Genomic DNA, 20,533 nt, shown 5'->3' on the forward strand with positions numbered 1-20,533 from the left:
CAATTTTGCCTTGCTGGTGGGGTTTTTTTGTTGGTTGTTTTTATGTAGATGTATATACTGGATGTAAGTATATGTAACCATGTACAATCAGATGCCCATGGGGGAATAGAAGAGGGTGTCATAGCCTCTAGAACTGGAGTTACAGGTGGTTGTGAGCTATCCAATGTGGGTTCTGGAAACTGAACCTGGGTTCTCTGCAAGAACAGCCGGTGTTCTTGACTGCCGAGACATCTCAGTACCCTTCTCCGCCTTGTTTGTTGGTGGTGGTTGTATTTGTTTTGCTTTGGCTTGGGTTTAGGTTTTTTTTTTGGGGGGGGGGGATGGGGCAGAGTCTCAGTATGTGGTTTTGGCAGGCCTGAGACTTACTGTGTAATCCAGTCTGACCTAATGCTCATGGCAGTTTCTTTCAGACACTCCTGAAGCTTCTGGGTTGGGAGGTAGATTTGCTCTCCCCGCCTCTGCCTGTGTCCCCTGTCTGAACATGGTCAGAGTGAAGAACGCCAGCTGTAGCAGGTGTGCACTGGCACCGCCTGAGTGGGCTGGGAAATGACCCCATCTCAGACCCGCCGGACCTAATGCATTCGTTGCCTTCTCTAGGGTGGGGCCTGGGTTTGTGAATCTTTAACAAGCTCCCCAGATTATTCTTAAACAAACACGGAAACTACCAGTGCAGAGAAACTTTTCAAGCCCAGTTTCGTTTCCAGTTTGGGTAGGTTCTCTCCACCCCCGACCTCAGCTTTCTCCTCTCTGGTGCTGTTTGAGCACTCAACTACTTTGTGAGGCTGATGTAAGAAATCAAGCAAGGAGCACCGTGGAAACAAACTGTAAAGTGAAGAGCGCCAGTTCCTGGGCTAATCTCATTATCTGGTGTCTTTTCATTTGGGTATGCAGGCCAGGCTCCAGCAACCTCTACATTAGTCCTTTGAGCCCAGGTCAGGTAATGCGTGTCCATGCCCTAGGAGCCTTCAGCAAACACCACTGAGCCGGAAGCAGGTGGATGCTCTCTCCTCTGGGGCAAAGGTTTGCCTCTTGTTCCCTGCATCTGCCTTTGGATGCCCTTCAAACCTGTTTTTGTGAGGTGAGGAGTTGTTGGGAAAAGATAAATTAGATTTGAGTAACTATTGAATGTATCCAATAAAAATGTTTCAAAGCTACTTCATAGAAAAAGTCACCTGGCTCCACACAGTACAGGAGCATTAAGCCATCCTGGGGCAGTGCAGATTTGTAAATGTGTAACAAATTGAAAGTAAATTTACTCATACCTGGCCAGTAGTATTTTATTACTTTTCAACATTGTGATTGAATTAACTATAGTTCATAGGCCAGGAGTAGGTGCTGCAGCAAGGGGAAGAACTTTTCCCAACCTTCCCTTATTGTGTCTCTAGTGGCCAAGCGAGCATCATCTAAGTCATTTCTACCAAGTCTTCCTAGGACGTCTACCAATCCCATTATTGTTTTGGGGTCTTTCCTTAAAGTGCTTTTTCATATGCTAACAGAATCCTGATGGTGGACATCTGTTAAGATTACTGCCCCTTAAAGGCTTTTGTGAAATGCTTAACCAACTTAAGAAAGCGTGTTACTGAACAAAGCCTTGCTTAGGGCTCATGTTGCTAGATAGACTGTTTGCAGTTAAGGTAGTCCCATCTCGGTGTCCTTTAAATGCAAACGTTTCTTGCTTGTGGTCCCCTGGCAAGGGTCAGGGCCTCAGATCTGCTGGTCTGATCTGTGTGGCTGTCTTAGGTTCTCAAGAGTTTCTTTTTTTCTGGAATAAGAAAGGCTCTCTTTTTTTGCTTCAGATCTGGCACTTGGTTAAGTTTAGTAAGGTTTCCTGGAAAAAGCCTCAAGGGCTTTGTCATCACCGGACGCACTCAAGCTACACGTAGAAGCAGAGATTGGGTCTGTGTGTTGGGGAATTTTGAAGTGCCAAATGTGGTAACCGAAAACCTGAGAGTGGAGCAGATTAACACTGGAGTTAGATGTGTCTGCCATTACCACCTTGTGTGCCTTAGAGGGGTCCTGTAGCTTATTCACCTTCCAGCCTTCTCATCTGTAAGATAAAATAGCCCTTTATGTGTTCATTACTTTTTGGTCCCTGGAGCAAAATCAATTTAAGGAAGGAAAGGTTTTCTTTGGCTTATAGTTTAAAGGCATACAGTCCATCATGGCAAGGAGGGAGCAGGAGGTGCTGGTTACATTGTGTCCACAGTCAGGAGCCTGAGCATGGCTACTTGTGCTTAGATCTCTTTCCTTCCTATCCAGTCCAGGACACTAGCCCATGGAATGCTACTGCCCAAATTAGAATTATTCTATTCTAGAGAACCTCTCAGAAATATACCCAGAGATTTGTTTCCATAGTGATTCTAAATTCTGTCAGATTAACAATCAAGTTAGCCATTGCCCCACTCCTGATGTAGAGCATGATGCATGCGTGGTCAGTGTTCAGTAAGTGGAGTTAGTCTGCCTTCTGTGCCATGGGGAGTTCATGTGCAGACTAACTCCCTTTGGTTGCTGGTGCGGGAGAACTGTCTGTATTCTGTCAATCATGTTATAAATAAACACTGATTGGCCAGGCAGGAAATATAGGCCGGAAAACCAGACAGGAAGTAGAAATGATGTAATGAGAACAGGAGAATTCTGGGAAGGAGGAAGTTGATTCCGACCACTCCTGCCCAGACCACTGAAGCAGCAGGATGTGATCTGCCCCACTGAAAAAAGGTACAGAGCCACATGGCTAACATAGATCAGAAAAATGGGTTAATCAGGATGTGAGAGTTAGCCAGTGAGAGGCTAGAACTTTGTAGACCAGGCAGGCCTCAAACTCACAGACATCCACCTGCCTCTGTCTGTTCCTTATCTATATACTAACAGTAGTATGTGATCAAAACTGTCTATAATGGTTCTATCCATTGAGTTTATCACCTTGTTTGCCATCTTACCCTTTCTTAGTTTAACATGTCACAGCTAAACTAGTAGGATTAGAATAATCCATATAAATAGCACACACATATCCATACACATATGCATATTTTCTAGATCTGTTGTTAGCCCTTCCTTCACTTTATGGTTTCATTTCAATTTTAAGTCATATCAAGAGTCTCTTGAGCCTCAGTTAAGAAAATTAGGGTCTAATACAATATAGAAAGATCCTATTGTGCATGGGAGAAGAAGAAGATAAAAGACAGATCAGAGTGAGTCCTCAAAATCACAAGTAGGGGAAATATGAGGAGCCAAACTGGGTGGGAGGCTCCCAGTGGCATTGGTGCAGGGCTGTCTACACAAGTCTGTAGTAAAGCTAAACACATTCCAATGCTTACTTGGAATACTGCATTCTATTTCTTGCTTCTCAATTTTAGAGAAACAGATAAAAATGGAAATGTTCTGAGATAATGACGATGATTAGGCACCCAGAAGATGTTCTTCTTTGAAGCAAAGTCTGAAGAAACTTAAACTGTTGAATTCAATTTCTTAGATGTTTATGGAATTATTAAAAGGACAATTAAAAAGATGAAGACATACGTTTTGGGTACTGTCAATTGGCTGTTCTCTGCTTAGGAAAAGTATGCATGAAAAGAACTCCAGTGGCAACCTGTATCATGAGGGGGCCTGGCTTGTTTGTAGGGGGCTGTTCATCAAGACCGAGACCTGCACTGTAGCCCAGGTTTGCCCAGAACTCACTGCATATCCTCAGCTAACCTCAAACTCATATAGTTTCCCCCACCTCGGCCTTCTAAATCCTGAGATTACAGAGTGCACCACCACCCCCAGTTTAGGGAGTAATCTTTTTTTTTTTCCCTGAGACAGAGTTTCTCTTTGTAGCCTTGGCTGTTCTTGGACTCTCTTTGTAGAGCAGGCAGGCCTCAAACTCACAGACATCCACCTGCCTCTCTCTCCAGAGTGCTGGGATTAAATAAGGAGTAATCTGTAAAGCATTCAGTATTGGGGCCAGGGAGAGGGCTCAGCACTTGCTGCTCTTCAAGAGGACCTGAGTCCTCAGCAAGCCACATGGCAGCTCACCGCCATCTGTAACCGCGCTTCCAGGCATGCACTTTGTACACAGACAAACATGCAAGCAAAACACCCATACAAAAGACAGACTCGTCTTTCTATAAAAGATTTCCTAATGAAACAGGACATAGGCTTTGGAACCAGGGCGAGATCAAGCATTGTAATGTAGTTGTGCATTGTAATTGATCCTTTTGGATAAGACACTGAAACTTTGAACCTCACTTTTTTCACCTGTGGATGGGTCTAGTTAAGTCTGGTTGTCAGGGTTGTTAATGGAGTTTAGATATTATAAAATGCCCGGCCAAAATAGGTACCCATTAAACATCAGTGTCTTGTAACAACTGTTCTGGCATGACTCCAGAAAATATACTCTGATACCATGGAGTGCCTGGCATTCCTCTGCCTTACAGGGATTTGCTGTGATGTCCTGGTCACATGCTTATTTGGGGAAATGACACCTTTAAAATGTTAAGCAGACTGTTGATATTTGTTGGCAGTACTCCTGTCGTCTTTCCTTCAGCTTGACACTATAGGCAGCCTGCCTCCCGTTTCCATGCATGTACCTTCCACACTCGTCACAACTATGCTGTGGAGAAGGCAGCCTGGAGAGCTCCCAGTCCCTCTGTCAAGTCCCAAGTCAAGAGCATTATCAGAGGATGGTCCCAGGTGTCCCTGAAAGGGTCTGTCCTTACCACTAGGCATGGAGTACTCAGCTCCGAGCCATTCTAGTATTTTCTTTTGGAATGCTTGGTGATGTTTGAATATTAATATAACCCCTGTTGTTAATTTAATCCTTTTACTGCCTTGAATGATGATATGTTTTTTGCTTGCTTTTGTTGTTGTTGTTGTTTTTCGAACAAGGTTTCTCTGTAGTTTTGGAGCCTGTCCTGGAACTAGCTCTTGTAGACCAGGCTGGCCTCGAACTCACAGAGATCCGCCTGCCTCTGCCTCCCGAGTGCTTGGGATTAAAGGCGTGCACCACCACAGCCCAGCTAGTGATGATCTGTTTTAAGAGCAGTGTTAGCTCTGTCATACCTAGGAGATGGTTGAGTTGAGAGAACTCTATACGGGCAAGAAGGATGACTGTGTGTCCCTCACCAACCTGGGTTGTTCCCATCTAAAAGATATTTTCTTCATTTTACTCGGGAGTTGCTGTTTCCTTGAGGGTCAGTGTCAAACCCCATTGTCCTAAGTCAGGCTTTCTGACAGGCTGGCTCCCTGCACTTTGCCACATCAAAATAATTCCCTTCTGTTGTCACACTGCGGCCAAGTCAGGCCTTCAATAGTAGAGACACCCTGACTAAGATTCAGGAAAGACTCTATCAGTTTCATTTGCATGAAAACGAATCTGTTAATTGTCAGAAACAGTTGCTCTGATTATCTTTTAGAGCTGAGGAGATAGCTGGAATTGCCTTTTTGGTTACCTTTTGTTCTATTCAACTAACTCTGCTGGATGAAAAGATTTTCAAACTCCGACTTTCAGATTTATACATACCAAGTTAGTTTCATCTCTAAGAATCAGCACTTACCTCAAGTTTCATTTTAATCCATGAAAACTGACTCAGAAGGTGCTTCTTCATCAAAACATTGCTTTCACCCTTCTCCCAGATTCAGCCTGAGCCCTGTCACCCCCACAGCACTTCCTCCCCCTCTCACCCCATCTCTCAATGCTGCACCGCAGAGATCAGAAGGAGCAGCAATGAGCCCAACTCCGCTCCACCAGTAGCCTGCTATTTAGGGTTAGTCCTGCCTTCTCCCCACCAGCCCAAGTCCTTGACAGTATCTGAACGAGTAAGTCCCGGAATCTCTTCTGCACAGGGTGAGTTTTCCTTATGTTCAGCACAGTATTCTTATTGTTAGTTCATCAATATCAAATGTTTGGCGCTCACAAACCATTCCTTCTACCTTCTATCCTTTGAAAATATAATATTGTTTTTATTTCATTGCATCAGTCTTTGTTTATTTCCATGATCCGGGCAACATTCAGGCTCTGACCAGCCTGTTAAATATTTCCCCACGAGGTGGGTATTGGCATATGAATCAGCAGCACTTATCAGTGTGTGACACTGGGCCTTAGGTCATGTATCCTGACGCGCTAAGAAAGTCCTGAGTTAAACGAGTGGTGAAGCTAGCATCTTTTTTGTTTTGTTTTTCAAGACAGGGTTTCTCTGTGTAACAGCCTTGACTGTCCTGGAACTTGCTCTGTAGATTTGGCAGGCTTCGAACTCACAGAGATCACCTTCCCCTGCCTGCTGAGTACTGGGATTAAAGGCTGCGCCACCACTGCCTATCACAAACATTCTTTTAAAATGAGCCCAGTTAAAACTCTTTTTCATAACATCTAACAGCTAAGTGGTTCAAAGGTAAATACCAAGAGTGGTCAGTCCATCTCATCCCAAATCAGGCAAATCTGGTTGTTGAGATCTCCTCAGATCTCAGGAGGGGAGAGGAGAGAAACAGTGGGTGAGTGCTGAAGTATGGAGATAAAGAGGAAGGCTGGCCCACCTGCTCTGCAGATGAGTGCTCCTGGAGATAGCCCTGCACCTCCGTATCTGCTTCAGTGATCATCGAGTGCCTCGGGAGCTTTCTCCCCATCAACATCCTGCCCTGAGGACTTCAGCAGCCACACCAGCTGTTCTTCCCAACCCTGTAGCCCTTTATGATTAAATTCACCCTTTTCTCAGGAAGCAAAATATCAGGGGTGCTAGTGCAAGCATATTAACCTGCCTTCTAATCTTGGTTTGACCGCTGACTAGTTGTGCAAACCTCAGATAATTTCCTGTGCCCTCCAAGCCTTGCTTTCCTCGCCTATAAAGTTAGAGCAATTCTCTCTTCAAGCTGTAGGAAAGGCTAAATTAGACAATGTGATGGAAGAGCAACAAGTATCAGTTCTTGATAACCAGAGAAACAGGCCTGGCAGCAAGAGTAGAGTCTTCATACCTCTTTCTTTACAGCACCATAAGCAGTTTTTGTTTGTGGCCTTTTTTCCAGAATGACACAATTCAAACACAGAGTAAGAATGTGAGAGAGATAGAGATAGATAAAGGAGGGGAGAGGAGAGAAACTGGAGGATTGCCTGCAGACTATTTTCCTTTTATACAATTTAACAAATGGTTAAGGAGCTGTCCTGTATATACAAGCCAAAAGCCCACTGCAGTCAGTCAGTTCCAGGAAACTCTCCAAATTAGTTTACCTGTTTTGGAAATTTTGTAATACCAATGATCATTTCTCTGAGTAAGCTGTGAGTTGCCTGGATCTTACTTTAGTTTTCTACTATATATATATATATATATATATATATATATATATATATATATCCAGTAATCAAAAGCCATAAATATTGAACTCTTGTTAGTGCAGCAGAATGAATTAAAATATAGGCATTTAATGATAACGTGAAGCTCATATTCCCAATCCCATTAACCCAAGTCAGCTGGCGGCCAGGCTGTGATGCGACGCCCAGTCTGCTTGGGGCGTCATGGCCTCCCTTGTCTGGGCTCTAAGACAAGTCCCTTGTGCTTTTGTTCTTTCAGTGCACTCGGCGGCTCCTCAGCCCTTCATATCCCTGCTTTCCCAGGAGGAGGATGTCTCATTGATTATGTGCCGCAAGTGTGCCACCTGCTCACCAACAAGGTAAAAGCAAGTCCCTGGCCTGTGCCCTGTAAGAGTCCCTCCTTAATGGTTCATGCTCCACTGTTGCTAGGTCCTAATGCCTTTCTCAGGGGAGGGGGTAAAAAAGCCTTTGTCAATAACCACAGATGCTGGAAGTCAGGTAGAAGATTTAAAGCAAACTCGTTTGTTTAATAACAGGGAAAAACTTACATACCCTCCCAGCACCCAAGCTGTATGACAGTTGACAGTTGACATTTCATGTTTGTCTCGCATTGGCTAGGTACAGAGGGCACCTTTGACAACTCCAGGCAGACTCCAGGTTGGCTACTTTTGGTCTGGCAGGCCTTTTCTTCCCACATATCCACCCTTTTTGATTTATCACGTAGGGCACTCAGCGGGAGCCAGAGTTCTTTGCACGGGCCTTGTTGATTGTGCCTGTCTTAGGTTGGCCTGCCGAACAAACTCTTACCCATCTTTGACTACCAGCTCTCGAAGAGCATTCATTCCTGGAGAGCTGTCAGGGTGAGGGATACTAGGCAGTAGCCTTTTGAATTACAAATAACCAGGCCTGTGCAACCTCCTGTGGAAGACTGCCAGGCAGATGCCTAAGAGCCATTGACACTGAAGAGCTGCCTTAGCTGCTGTCTGCTGGTGTCAGATCTGCTGCAGGAGACACTAAGGAGAATAAAGCTTAATAAAACCTCTGTGCTCTCAGCCTCTGCCTGCCTACTCTGAAGGACAGTGCATCTGTCCCTCCTTATTGTCTTCCTCTTCCTTTCCCTTTTCTGAGGACCCAGCTCCCACTGCTTCTCTTATCTTCATCTCTTCCCTTCATTATGGTGACTTATGTCAACTCTAGAGGAATTTCCATATCCCCTGCATTTTTGATGCATCTTGTGCCTTCTTAGGGTTTTACATTTGTGAGCCCCCTTCTCCCCAGTCATCTGGTGTAGGCACATGTCTACAGCCAGCCAATATTAGGATAATTCTTTAAAACAGCCTTCTTTTCAACTTTCTTATCTCAGCCACTAATTATCAGTCCTTCATTCTTGTCATGCCTAGGAGCAATTGACCAGGGATTTTGCTCCTCTAGGGGCAAGAATTCCGGGTCGGCTGGTCTTCCACCATATTGGATTATCTAAAGTTTTCCCTTGGTTATATTCATGAGCACATAGCTGAGTTTACTGTAATGGTGGTCATCAACTATTTCCCAAAAGTGTGAGCATATACTTGTTAATATTCAGCCAATATATTTAGCTGAAAACTAGAGATATTAATGCACTAGATATTAACCCTGCCTCTTTCCCATCCCATATGGACTATGACTCAGTTGGCTTAATTGCCAAAGTGTTGTTTTCTTTGCTCCTGTTGACTCTTTCATATTGGCTGAGAAAATAGATCTTTTGTTTATCTCTCTCATTCAGAAGATAGTTCATTTCTCTATAGGACATATTTTTAAAGAACAATAATATTTCAGAGGCTTCAGTATCAGTTTTTAAATGTCAGAGAAACTGAAATCTGGCAAGGCTACAGCATGTGGTACTGGCCCAGATTCCAAGGCACTTAGCTTCATGGAGTGGTGGCTTTTGCTGAGACAACACCCCCCACTCCCGCCTCCCTGTTCCCCTCCAAGCCAGAGTAGAGGGCAGGATTCTTATTTACATTCTGGGGCTTTGCACTGCCTTCAAATCTGTGTTCCGGAATTTTAGAGAAAAATGTAAATTGTGTCGTCCAGAACTGAGAAGCAAAGCTTTGTAAAACTCCCCAATTGAGATTAATTTCTAGTCATACATTTTCCTCAACAAAAAAATAGAATATTGTTTTCTCAGAAATATAAGAATCAGTGTTTTTCTTATCTGGTTCCCTTTCATTAATTTTGCTTGTCTTTAAAATTGGTGTTCTTCTGTTCTAAACGAGGACACATGGGCTGCTTTTAGGAGCAGTCTCTTCAAATGAGTTTCCATAATTACATCGGAATCTATCTTTATAGCCAGTTTTGTTGTGGGTTTCTGTTAAAATGCTTTTCTGTTTTTAAAATCAAGTACACAGAACTGTTTTCATCCTTTTTTTAAACAAAGCCACTTAAGCAAACTTATCATCTGTTTTTCTTTTCTGAAAATAACATCTGATCTTGCATTAAGCCTGCAAAGTAAGCACTGTTTTTGTAAATTGACATAAACCGCTATTATATAAATAGAATTGTTTTACTTTTCTAAGGTAGAGCCTGGCTATTGGGACCGCTTGTGTTAAGGTTATGCTAAGTACTTTATCTTGAGTTCTCCATAGCCATGGGAATGCGGTATATCTAAAGTCAATGAAGGTTTTTTAGTTTTTTGGTTTTTTTGCCGTGGGGTCTCTTTTTTTTTTTTTTCAGTCACAGTGAGACTATTAAAAAGGATGTGTTTTTATGGTAGAAGCTATTGTATAAATAACTTACGTTCAGCTATCTAGCATAATGAGTTAACATTTTCGTAGAAATTGTCATTTTTGTGCTAACAAGGATATACAAAAATGCAAAATAAAATCGCCCATTATTGTAATACTTCTCATTCTGAATATTAAGATTTTTGAAAGAATTAGGTATTATCTTACCCTTTTAATTTTATCTTACCCTTTCAATCAGAGTTCAAAATAACCAAAAGCCCCCCTTAATGAAATATCTTTGTAGAGAATGTCTGCTGACAATTATAAAAGGGATAATAGAACTTTCTTACATTACCATTTTTCAACCCCAAATGAAATAAATCAAAGAAGAATCTCCCAGTTGATGCCGAAGCCGTTAAGTGAATAATTGATGGGGAACCAAGTCTTCCCTAGCTTTGAGAGATACACAAGCAGAATGCTTGCCCTGAGAAGTGGGGTGTGTGTCTGTGAATGTATACTACATCATACACTCAGTATGGCAAGGGAGACATCCCTCTACAATGGAGTGACTTTCTCAAATGTTGAAGCCCAGTATTACCTAGAAAGATTTCTTGCCAAAAACCTTTAACCCGATCTAATTATACCTTTAGCTCTAGCTTCTAATGTATAGGGAAATACAGGCAATAAAGATAGCAAAAGACTGAGACAGTCTATAAGACAATTAACCCAATCTCTATGAAAGGCAATGCCATTTATGCATGCTTGTGTGGACATACGTGCATGCACACACACATGCACAATGTGTTATTATTATGTGATTAAAAGATTTTAAAAATATGAATAAATAACATATCCAATCCTGAATTATACAATGTTTTGGGGGCCCTGAAGAAAAACTGAACATGGACAGGGTAGCAGATGACATCACAATGTTCCTTAAGCCTGTTGAGTGTGACAACTGTGTTTGTGGCTTCCTATGAGAATGTCTGGTTCCTGCAGAGCTGCATACTAAATGAAGTATTTTGGGTGAACTGTCAGGATGTCTCTAATTTCCTTTGCAGTGTTTCAGCAAGATTGATGGATAGGTTGATAGACAGAGAAGTAGACAACTGGATGTGGCACTAGGCAAAATCCCCACCATTGTTGAGTGCAGGGTGGGAACATGGGTGTTCATCTCCCATTCCCTCGGCTGCTCAGAGTCTCTCAGCTTTTCATAATAAAGCATTTTAAGCCTTGCTGTACTGATTTTCAGCTTTGGGTTCCCATTCCAGGTACAGTATGTGATTCAAGGATATCACAAAAGGAGAGAGTACATCGCGGCTTTTCTTAGTCACTTTGGCACGTAAGTTCTTCCTTGTTTATACTACACACCAACAGTGTACTTGCTTCTCACATGTGGGAATGTCGTACCTTCTCTGTGACATTCTGGCTTTGGTGCTTACCCTAGAGCTGCCAGGATAACTTAGCTTTTAGCATTCTTAAGCAAATAATAGAACCAAGTATGTCCTCTGAGCATCAGCATGCCTCTCCCAAACACAGCAATCAGGATAGTGTCCCTAAATGGGTGTAAAGCCTGCTTCTTGTGGAACTTTGGGTGGCTTGAACTGCACTTCATCTCCGTTGTCTTCTAGTTGTCTGGAGGTGACCAACAGGGCTCTTTCTTTTCTATGTATTTTAAAATTAGTTTTTAAGTTAACATATAAGTAATGGGTTTCATTATGGCATTTTCCATATTCACATTACTCTACATTGTTCTTTTTCCTCCTCTAAGTACCCTCCCCAGACCCCCTGACTCTCGTTGTTTGCCCTTCTTCCTCCCAAACAGCCTCCCTTGTTGCTTTCTTACCACATGTATTCCATTACCTATCCTTCCTCATCCTCTTCTCCCTTCTTGTGCTGCTCTTTCTCCTTTCATGACCTACACACACATATTTGAAAGTAGATTCCATGGATGTGAGGAAACATGTGGTGTTTGTCTTTTCTGAGTCTGCTTTATTTCGCTTAGCATAATGATTTCCAGTTCTGTCCATTTTCCTACAAGCCCTGGAATTTCATTCTCCTTTATAGAGAAATGAAATTCCATTACTCAGCTGATGATGGGCATCGAGGATGGTTCAGTCAGGCACATGTTATTGCAGGTAGCACTGAGACTTGGAAGTTCAGTGATCCAATGAAGTCCCACATCTAGAAGAGGGGCCAGACATTGTAGTTCCCCGGATCCGGGTCTGCTGACAGGACTCTGTCACCAGCAGTGCCTCACAGATTCTGGAAGGAAACCTAACATTACCCCTGACAGTGATGAGTTATACTGCAGAGGAGTTAGAAGATGATACAAGAGGCAGGTGGGAAGCGTATGACTGCAAGGAAAGCATGGAGTGGCTCTTCCCACTGCTGCCCTGTGCACCTGCCCTTCTCTCTGGACGCCAGAAGCGATGCTGTTTGCAGCTGTTTCTTCTCAGTGCTGTCAGGGGTCATGTAAGCTTCCACCGGGCTCAGCACAGTTGGGACATCAGTGTGTTTCCTTCATAGCCTTTAAAGGTGGAGCACCCTGCCCAGTGTTTGGTCCTTGGGATTTCGGTATTCTGCTTACTTATTTCAGAAATGACTAGGAAGTGATAGAAATATATAAACAGAAACAAGATTTCAATTTCAAATAAGTAAATGAAGACAAAACCAAGTGAGCAAGTAAAAGCAAATGAGACTAAGAGTAAAGCTTTCACAGCATAGCGCAGTTATGAGCAGAACCCTGGCTGCTGGAAAACCGCCAGATGGTTCTCTCACCGACTGCTTGACGTTTTTTCTCTCCTAAATAGAAAAGTCAATATCAAGCAACATGGCTGTCTTTTACCCAAGTCTTTCATAATTAAAATTATTTTCTGCTTTATTGGTGACCATTTTAAGAGAGTATTTTTTATACAATAGTGGTAATAAACATTACTGATCTAAATTTTGAGTAGAATATCTTTAGCATATGTCATTGAAAATAAAGGAACTAGCACAATGATCTCAGAATGGGTTGTATACACCCCAAAGGTTACTACACACATCCATTGGGTATAAGAAAAAAAATGAAAAAAAATTACATTTGTTTTTCAGTGTCATTCTATTTTAATAAACGCTTTGCATATTTTATTATGCACAGCGTTTAATAATATAGTACTACCAGTATGTAGTTATTAAGTTACAAATGATTACCACTGAATTACCGAATTATATGCTTAGGCACAAAAGGCATTATATTTTGTTTTTGCCTGTGAGGTATGGGTGCTAAAAAGTTCAGACCCCGTGGTTACAATATTGGGTTAATTGTCCAATCATAAGGTAGCCTTGTTGGCTTAAGTCAAATCTGAATGATAGCCACACCTCCTTGAGCAGTTCACCTGGTCCTTGGGATCTTAGTTTCTCTATGTGTTCTGGAATGTCCCCGTATTAGACTGGAATCGTCAAGAGCATTGATCAGACAGGGAGAGAGATCTCTTCAGAGGCGTCAGAGACTTGCTTGTGTGAATGAGTATTTTCCTGTCCCCAGTATATGCTCAGTGTTGTCATCAAACATTGTTTGTTTAATAACAACATCATTTACCACTCCATTCTTGTGGGAAATTGATGAGGTGAACCTACCAGGTTCTGCCAGCCCTCTCAGCAAGTCAGGAACTGTTGTCCCTTGACACTCCATCAGAACTTGCCCACTGATGTTGCTGCTTTGTTGGGAAGACAGAAGCCAGGGTACCAGTGCAAGAATTCCAATATGATACCAATTATCTTGTCAGTGTCACCATTATTTGGTCCCTGGATAAAGTGATGCTTAAGTTCACTGTTCAGATAGTCAGATGGCGTTTGGTACTGTAATGTCATCTGTGACCACGTTTCATTTTAAATTTTGTTTCATTTTGAGACAGGGTCTTACTTTGTAGCCCAGCCTGGAAGTAGTGATGCAGACCAGGCTGGCCTCAAACTCACAGAGATCCAAAGGTCCACCTGGCCCTGCCTCCCTAGTGCTCGGATAAAAGACCTGTGACATCATGCCCAGCTGATTGGTTTCTTAGATTGTCTCTTTACTCATAACTGATGACTGATGTTTCCATTTTGTGGCTTATCCTCATTGTTTTTTGCAATTCTTTTAAAAAGTTTACCGATATCATAATTTCCTGCTGATGAGGAAGCTAAATCTCCACAGGTTAAGAGATTTGAGTGAGGTCATGAGCTGTAGCAAATGACAAGGTTGTGGCATGAACCTCAGTACTCTGGTTCCAAACCCTAGACCCTTCTTGATGCAATGCATGCCTTAAATCTGTCCGTAGTTCTGTCACCTTTTAAATAGTCTCAACTTACTTCTGTTGCTCTTGAATCTTATTTTTACGAGGTTTTGTGTGTGTTCTTACTTAGAGGTGTCGTGGAATATGATGCAGAAGGCTTCACAAAACTTACTCTGCTGCTGATGTGGAAAGACTTTTGTTTTCTTGTGCACAGTGAGTATACTTTTGCTATGTGCATACACTTAGGAATATTCTACTATAATGATCAGGGTGAGAACCTTCAGTGTTCCCACGTGGCCCTTTTTATTTTAGCAGGTATTTATTTATATTGAGGTCTTAACAAGAAACTTTCTCCAAGAAACCAGTGTTTCTCAGCAGGTAGGGTGATGTTTCCCACATCTGATAATGTCTGAAAACATTTCTTGTCACAGTGGATAAGGGGATCAGTGATCAACCAAACCTCCTAATGTCCATCTGTCCCAGGACAGCACCTCACAACAGAAAACAATTGAGTACAGAATGTCACTATCGTCAAGATACAGTGACCCTACCCCAGACAGATTACGATTTCAAAATATATACCCAGTGTCAGGTCTCCAAACTTCCAGGATTTCTGAGAGCCATCTTGCTTTCATCTCCTGGTCATTAGTGGGTGATAAAAGGTGGCAGAGCACATAAAGGAGGCAGTGCTCTGCACATCCCCAGCAGCCCTGGGTGGTTTTCCACAGTGGGGCTGCGGGTAAATGATTGTTGCGTAATCAATCAGTATCATTTCTTTGCTGTAGAAGGGCCAGTGGCCTGTGGCATCAGGTTTAGGCTGCAAGTCAACTAAGCCCTTCATTCCGTGGCAGTTTGGTATATAATATTTCTGCTTAGTCAATGACCAAGGAGTTATAGCTTTTCCAGCTTGAGGTAGGACCAAAAACAAAGGGGTTGGGCTGGCTTCATTCAGTGGCAGAATTTGCTTATATCTCACTAAACAATATATGGAAGTGATACTTTGGCCCTATATAGCCATGGTGTCAGACAATGTACAGATACTGACTTTAGGGTTTTTTTTTTTAAAGTCCTTAACTATCCGTAAAATGGAAAGAAAGCCTCCCCGTCAAACCTGATGCTGATGCACCTCACAGACACGGAGAGCTGGCCGTGCATTTGAGAAGGACTCTTCTTCCTTCTCGGTGTTACCTGGCCATCTCCATCTTGCATGGTGCTTCACATTGTACTCCTGACTGGTAACTCATTCTACATTAGGACAATTTTTTCAAGTATTAAACCTGGGAGAAGCAATTTTGTATTAATTATGTGTACAGATAAACAGAATTGGAAAGAGAGCTCCAGCTTGGGAGTGCTTCCAACTACACCTTGTTCACATCACTAGGTCAATCTTCCTTCTGCTCTAGTTTTTTTGAATGTGCGTGGTGGATGGGAAACATCACCATATGGAATTTAGCCCACAGTAAAAAATGCACTAGGAAAGGAAGCCTCAAAATTACTACTTTTCTTACCTGATGTCCAGATCGCAGTTGCTGCTTCAGTTGATTTGTAAACGTTGCCTGATGGAATTGCCCTAGCCTAGCTCATCCATGGTGTCTACACCTTAACTCCAATGGTGGCAGTGATTCTTGTCAGATGACGCCAGAGTGGCTGAGGACAACCCAGTGATAGATTGGCTACCTCAACAGCTCCTTTGTTTCGAAGTGTCCTAACAGTGCAAACCTTTCTCCTGACACTTACTTCTATTTCCTAGTTGTGGGGTTTTTTTTAGTTGTTGTTAAATCATATCAGACATAAAGGAAAAAATGCATTCTTAACATTCTTTAGTCCTAATATTTCCCTCAGCATGCAACTCAAAAATGGCACTTTCTGTTGCTAGAACAATGTGTACAAGGCTAGATACTTTATAAAGAAGAGTGGTTTGTAGAACTCATAGTTTTGCAAGTTCAGAGTCTTAAGATTTACTCCAGGCCCCTTGGCTGGGTCGCAATATGGCAGTGGAATAGAAAAAGAACCTGCTGCATTCAGAAGGTCCGATGTAGTGTGTGGCTTAGCTTCATATGGGAATGGCACTAATCCCTCCAGCCTGGAACCCTGGTGCTCTAACCTCTTTTCTGCAGGCCTGACAAAGATTCTGCACACTGGGGATCCTAGAGGGACAGACCTTATCAAGCCCTGCTAGTTACGAGGACATCATCCCTTGTAGTGATGTTCAGTCTAAAAGAACACTTAGATCGTGGCTCCTGCCAACTCTTTGTCAGTACCCTCAGTGTCCAGAGTAATTGCTGCTGCTCTTGGAGTTCCTACAGAATCGCTTCTCCCTGACACTGTATCTGGCATACACAGTGTATACTCCTTCTCCACCTATCTTAGCTTTCCTGAGTTGTACATTCAAAATTGTGTACCTGCCAGGTTTTCACTTAGTTGTGAACTGCCTTCTTCAGAAACAGACTCCTGAGGCACTCGGTGGAATGGCTGCCTTAAAACCTGGGGTTTCATTTGCTCTTTTCCAAAGCGTTTCCCAAAATTGTCATTCCTTTCCTCCATGAGCTGTTCCTTGTACCTTTGTGTCATGCCCCACACACTGTTGGCTCTTCTGGCAGATAAGGACAGACTGTAGGTGAAGGGCCTGATGCTGCCCCTGCCCCATCCCTAATCACAGCCTTAAGGACAGACTGTAGGTGAAGGGCCTGACACCGCTCCTGCCCCATCCCTAATCAGAGCCTGCTTTTAGCACATCATTTGCATCCTTTACCTCTTACTCATCTGAGACGGAGGGCCTGCTGTGGCGCAGTGGAGCTCAGTTAGATAATGTGTTTTCCTCAGTCATACGGTTGCGCATCTGACACTTACCTTCCTTTGGAAGCATCTGCTTGCTTGGTTACAACGCCCAGGGGACCATTTGTTCCTCTTTTTTCTTCTATAAAGATGGGGGGGGGGGGTGAATGTGGGGTGGCAGGGACTTGACAAAGAACACTGCAGTGAATTATTCTGGGATCTCAACATGTGAAAGAGGAGGAAGGAAGTGCCTCCACATGGAGCCAGTCTCCCGTGGGCGCCTCCACTCTTCAGGGACACAAGCAAGCACCTCTGCCCTGCTCTCCATCCTTGCATTCTCCCAGCCTGGCAAGCCAGTGTCACTGGGGCAGCTGCTAGTGCTAACCTGGGGATGCCAGAGGAAAGTCACCCCTCTCTTGTGCCAGATGGTGCTGACCTCAGACTGTTGTTACAAGAGATGCTGTCCACATTCCCGGCTCCACAGGCAATGCTGAGCTCCCTGGTATCCTTGTACTTCTGAGTATGGCTCTGCAGCATCCCAGCTGCTCACTCCTCCCTCCCTTCATTCTCAATCAGTATCTGGAGTCACATTACATCGGGAGAAACTGCTTCCTCCTTCCAGAAATTGTTCAGGAGGTTTCCTGGCTGCTGTTTGGGAAGTACTTAGAGTGGTTGGGCAGGTCCATCTGTGTCTGCCAGGTTATTCTTACCTCCGGAGGCAGCTGCTACCCACAAGCCAGCAGTTTGTGAGAAAGCCATATAGTAAGATATGGCAATGGCACAGAGTACGAGCAGCCCCGAAGAAGCCATCTCCCCTCCTTATGGGCCCCAGGCAGCAGCAAGCACCAGCACATGGCCCATGGTAGCAGAGTCGAAATTTAGGACCTGAAGGTGGAAGTGGGTGGAAGCCCTGACTGTGACAAGCTGTCTCTCCCTGCTATCTGTAAACCCCTGTTGGTCTGGCCTAGACAGTGTGCTAGATCTCCCTTGGAAATGCCTGCCAGCCCCAACCTGTCCATTTTTTCTTTTCTCTTTCTTCATTGTTTCTAAGTTGCCTATGTTTGCATTTTCTCTATGTTCAAAACTGTGGTAGGTATTCTTGGGATAGAAGTAAACATTTCGGACTTGATCTCAGAGTGCACATTGTAGTATAGCATAGGAGTGAGGACTCCATAGCCTACAGGCCACAGCCTGTTTCCATGTGGTAGGTAAACCAAGAAGAGTACTTCTGTCTTTGCAAGGTTGTTAGGAAGAAGAAAAAGAAAGAGAAGGGAATGAGTGTACAATGGAGATGGTGCCTGGTCCACAAAGCCTAAAAGCTTTACCATCTGACCCTTTTCAGAGAAAGTGTGTCAGCCCCAGTCCAGTTGATAAAATCAGGTAAAGATAGAGTACCTGTATGCTGCTTTAAACACAGATTTCTGTGTCTCACCTGCTGTGTGTCAGTGATGTTGAAAATAAAGTAATGCTTGTAAGGCTCATATGAGTGCATATATTTCAAATAGGTACCAGTACTGTGGGGGCACAGAATTAAGTCTTCAGAAGCAGTCTTTCAGTGTACTTAGAATGATCTCTCTTGGTGGTAACATGTCACCCAAGACATTAGTGGCCAGGATGGACCAAAGACTTCTACATAAATCCAGCCACACTGAACCTCATAGAAGAGAAAGTGGGAAGTAGCCTTGAACAAATGGTCGAAAGACACTTAAGGAAATGTTCAACATCCTTAGCCATCAGGGAAATGCAAATTAAAATAACACTTACTCCAGTCAGAATGGTTAAGATTAAAACACCAATGATAGCTTATGCTGGAGAGGATGTGGAGTAAGGGGAACACTCCTTCATTGCTGATGGGAGTGCAAACTTGTACAACCACTCTGGAAATCAGTATGGCGGTTTCTCAGAAAATTGGGGCTCTACCTACCTCAAGACTCAGCAATACCACTCTTGAGTATATACCCAAAGGATGCTCAATCATACTACAAGGACATTTTCTCAACTGTGTTAATAGTAGCATTATTCATAATAGCCAGAGCCTGGAAACAAACTAGATGCCCCTCAACCGAAGAATGGTTAGAGAAAACATGGTACATTTACACAATTGAGTCCTACTCAGTGGTAAAAAACAATGACATCTTGAAATTTGCATACAAATGGATGGCACTAGATAAAGCCATCCTGAGTGGGGAAACCCAGACCCAGAAAGACAAACTTGGTATCTTCTCACTCATAAGTGGATATTAGATGTAAAGCAAAGGATAACCAGCCTATAGTCCACAACCTCTGAGAAGCTGGGGAACAAGGAGAACGCTAAGAGAGACATACATGGATCCCCTGGAAAGGGAGACGAGATCTCCTGAGAAAATTGGGAGCATGGGTTGGGGGGAGAAGGGAGGGTGGAAGGGGAGGGGGAGGGGAAAAGGGGAGGAAGAAGAACATGAGGGAATGGGATGGTTGAGATGGGGGAAGACAGAGGGAGAGCAAGAAAAGAGATATCTTTAATGTGTGAGCTCTTATGGGGCTAGCATGAAACCTGGCACCAGGGAAATTCCCAGGAATCCACACGGATGACCCCAGCTAAGACCCTAAGCAGTATTGGAAAAGGTACCTGAACTGGCCTTCCCCTGTAATCAGATTGATGACTACCTTAATTGTCACCATAGAACCTTCATTCGGCAGCTGATGGAAGCAGAGTAGATGCAGAGATCCAGAGCTAAGAACTGGGCTGAGCTTCCAGAAACCAGTCCAAGAGAAGGAGGAACAATAATTTGAACTAAGGGGTCAAGACCATGATGGGGATACCCATAGAAACAGCTGACTTGAGCTAGTGGGTGCTCACTGACTCTAGGCTGACAGCAGTGTAGTAACCTGCATAGGACCAAACTAGACCCTCTGGATGTGGGTAACAGGTGTGTGGTTGGGGCAGTCTTTGAAGTCACTGACAATGGGACCAGGATTTATCCTTAGTGCTTTTTGGAACCCATTCTTTTTGGAGGGATACATTGCTCAACTTAAATATAGAGGGGAGGGCCTTGGTCCTGCCTCAAAGTAATGTGTCAGACTTTGTTGACTCCCCATAGGAAGCCTTATCTCTCTGAGGTGTGGATGGGAGGTGGGGTGGGGAGCAGGAGGAGGAGAGGGAGTGGGACTGGGATAGGTATGTAAAATTAGAAAAGATCGTCTTAAAAATAGATTAATTAGGCAGATCTCTGTGAGTTCGAGACCAGCCTGATCTACAAGAGCTAGTTCCAGGACAGGCTCCAAAACCAAGAAAGAAAGAAAATAATAAAAATTGAAAAAAGCCAAGGAAGAAGCCTGCTGGGGGAGGAGTTTCTGCAAAAGCCCTAAGGCAGCCAAGAACTTGACACTCTAGGCTGAGGCATGATGTGGGATGCATTTGGGGGTTCTTTTGTGGTTGCTATTTCTTAGATACTTTCTTAGTTTGTTGTCAAGGTTTTCATGTGCATGTTTTCCTTGACACAGTTACTTTAGATTAATAATGACTTAATGTTGGAAGGCTG

At 43.4% G+C, this 20,533-nt stretch overlaps 1 protein-coding gene across 2 annotated transcripts in view; it reads left to right on the forward strand.

Annotated features, from left to right (window-relative positions):
* The window catches only part of Babam2 (BRISC and BRCA1 A complex member 2), a 383,311-nt gene that overhangs the window by 295,872 nt on the left and 66,906 nt on the right, over positions 1-20,533 (forward strand). For both annotated transcript variants that reach the window (XM_041631115.1, XM_041631116.1), the window contains exons 8-10: positions 7,539-7,638; positions 11,253-11,323; positions 14,368-14,450. In XM_041631115.1, the coding sequence (XP_041487049.1) occupies positions 7,539-7,638; positions 11,253-11,323; positions 14,368-14,450 (254 nt within the window). The remainder of the gene's footprint in view (positions 1-7,538; positions 7,639-11,252; positions 11,324-14,367; positions 14,451-20,533) is intronic.

Source organism: Microtus oregoni, unplaced genomic scaffold (assembly GCF_018167655.1).
Source record: "Microtus oregoni isolate MIOR12 unplaced genomic scaffold, Mior012 000036F_ref0000092, whole genome shotgun sequence".
NCBI lineage: Eukaryota > Metazoa > Chordata > Mammalia > Rodentia > Cricetidae > Microtus > Microtus oregoni.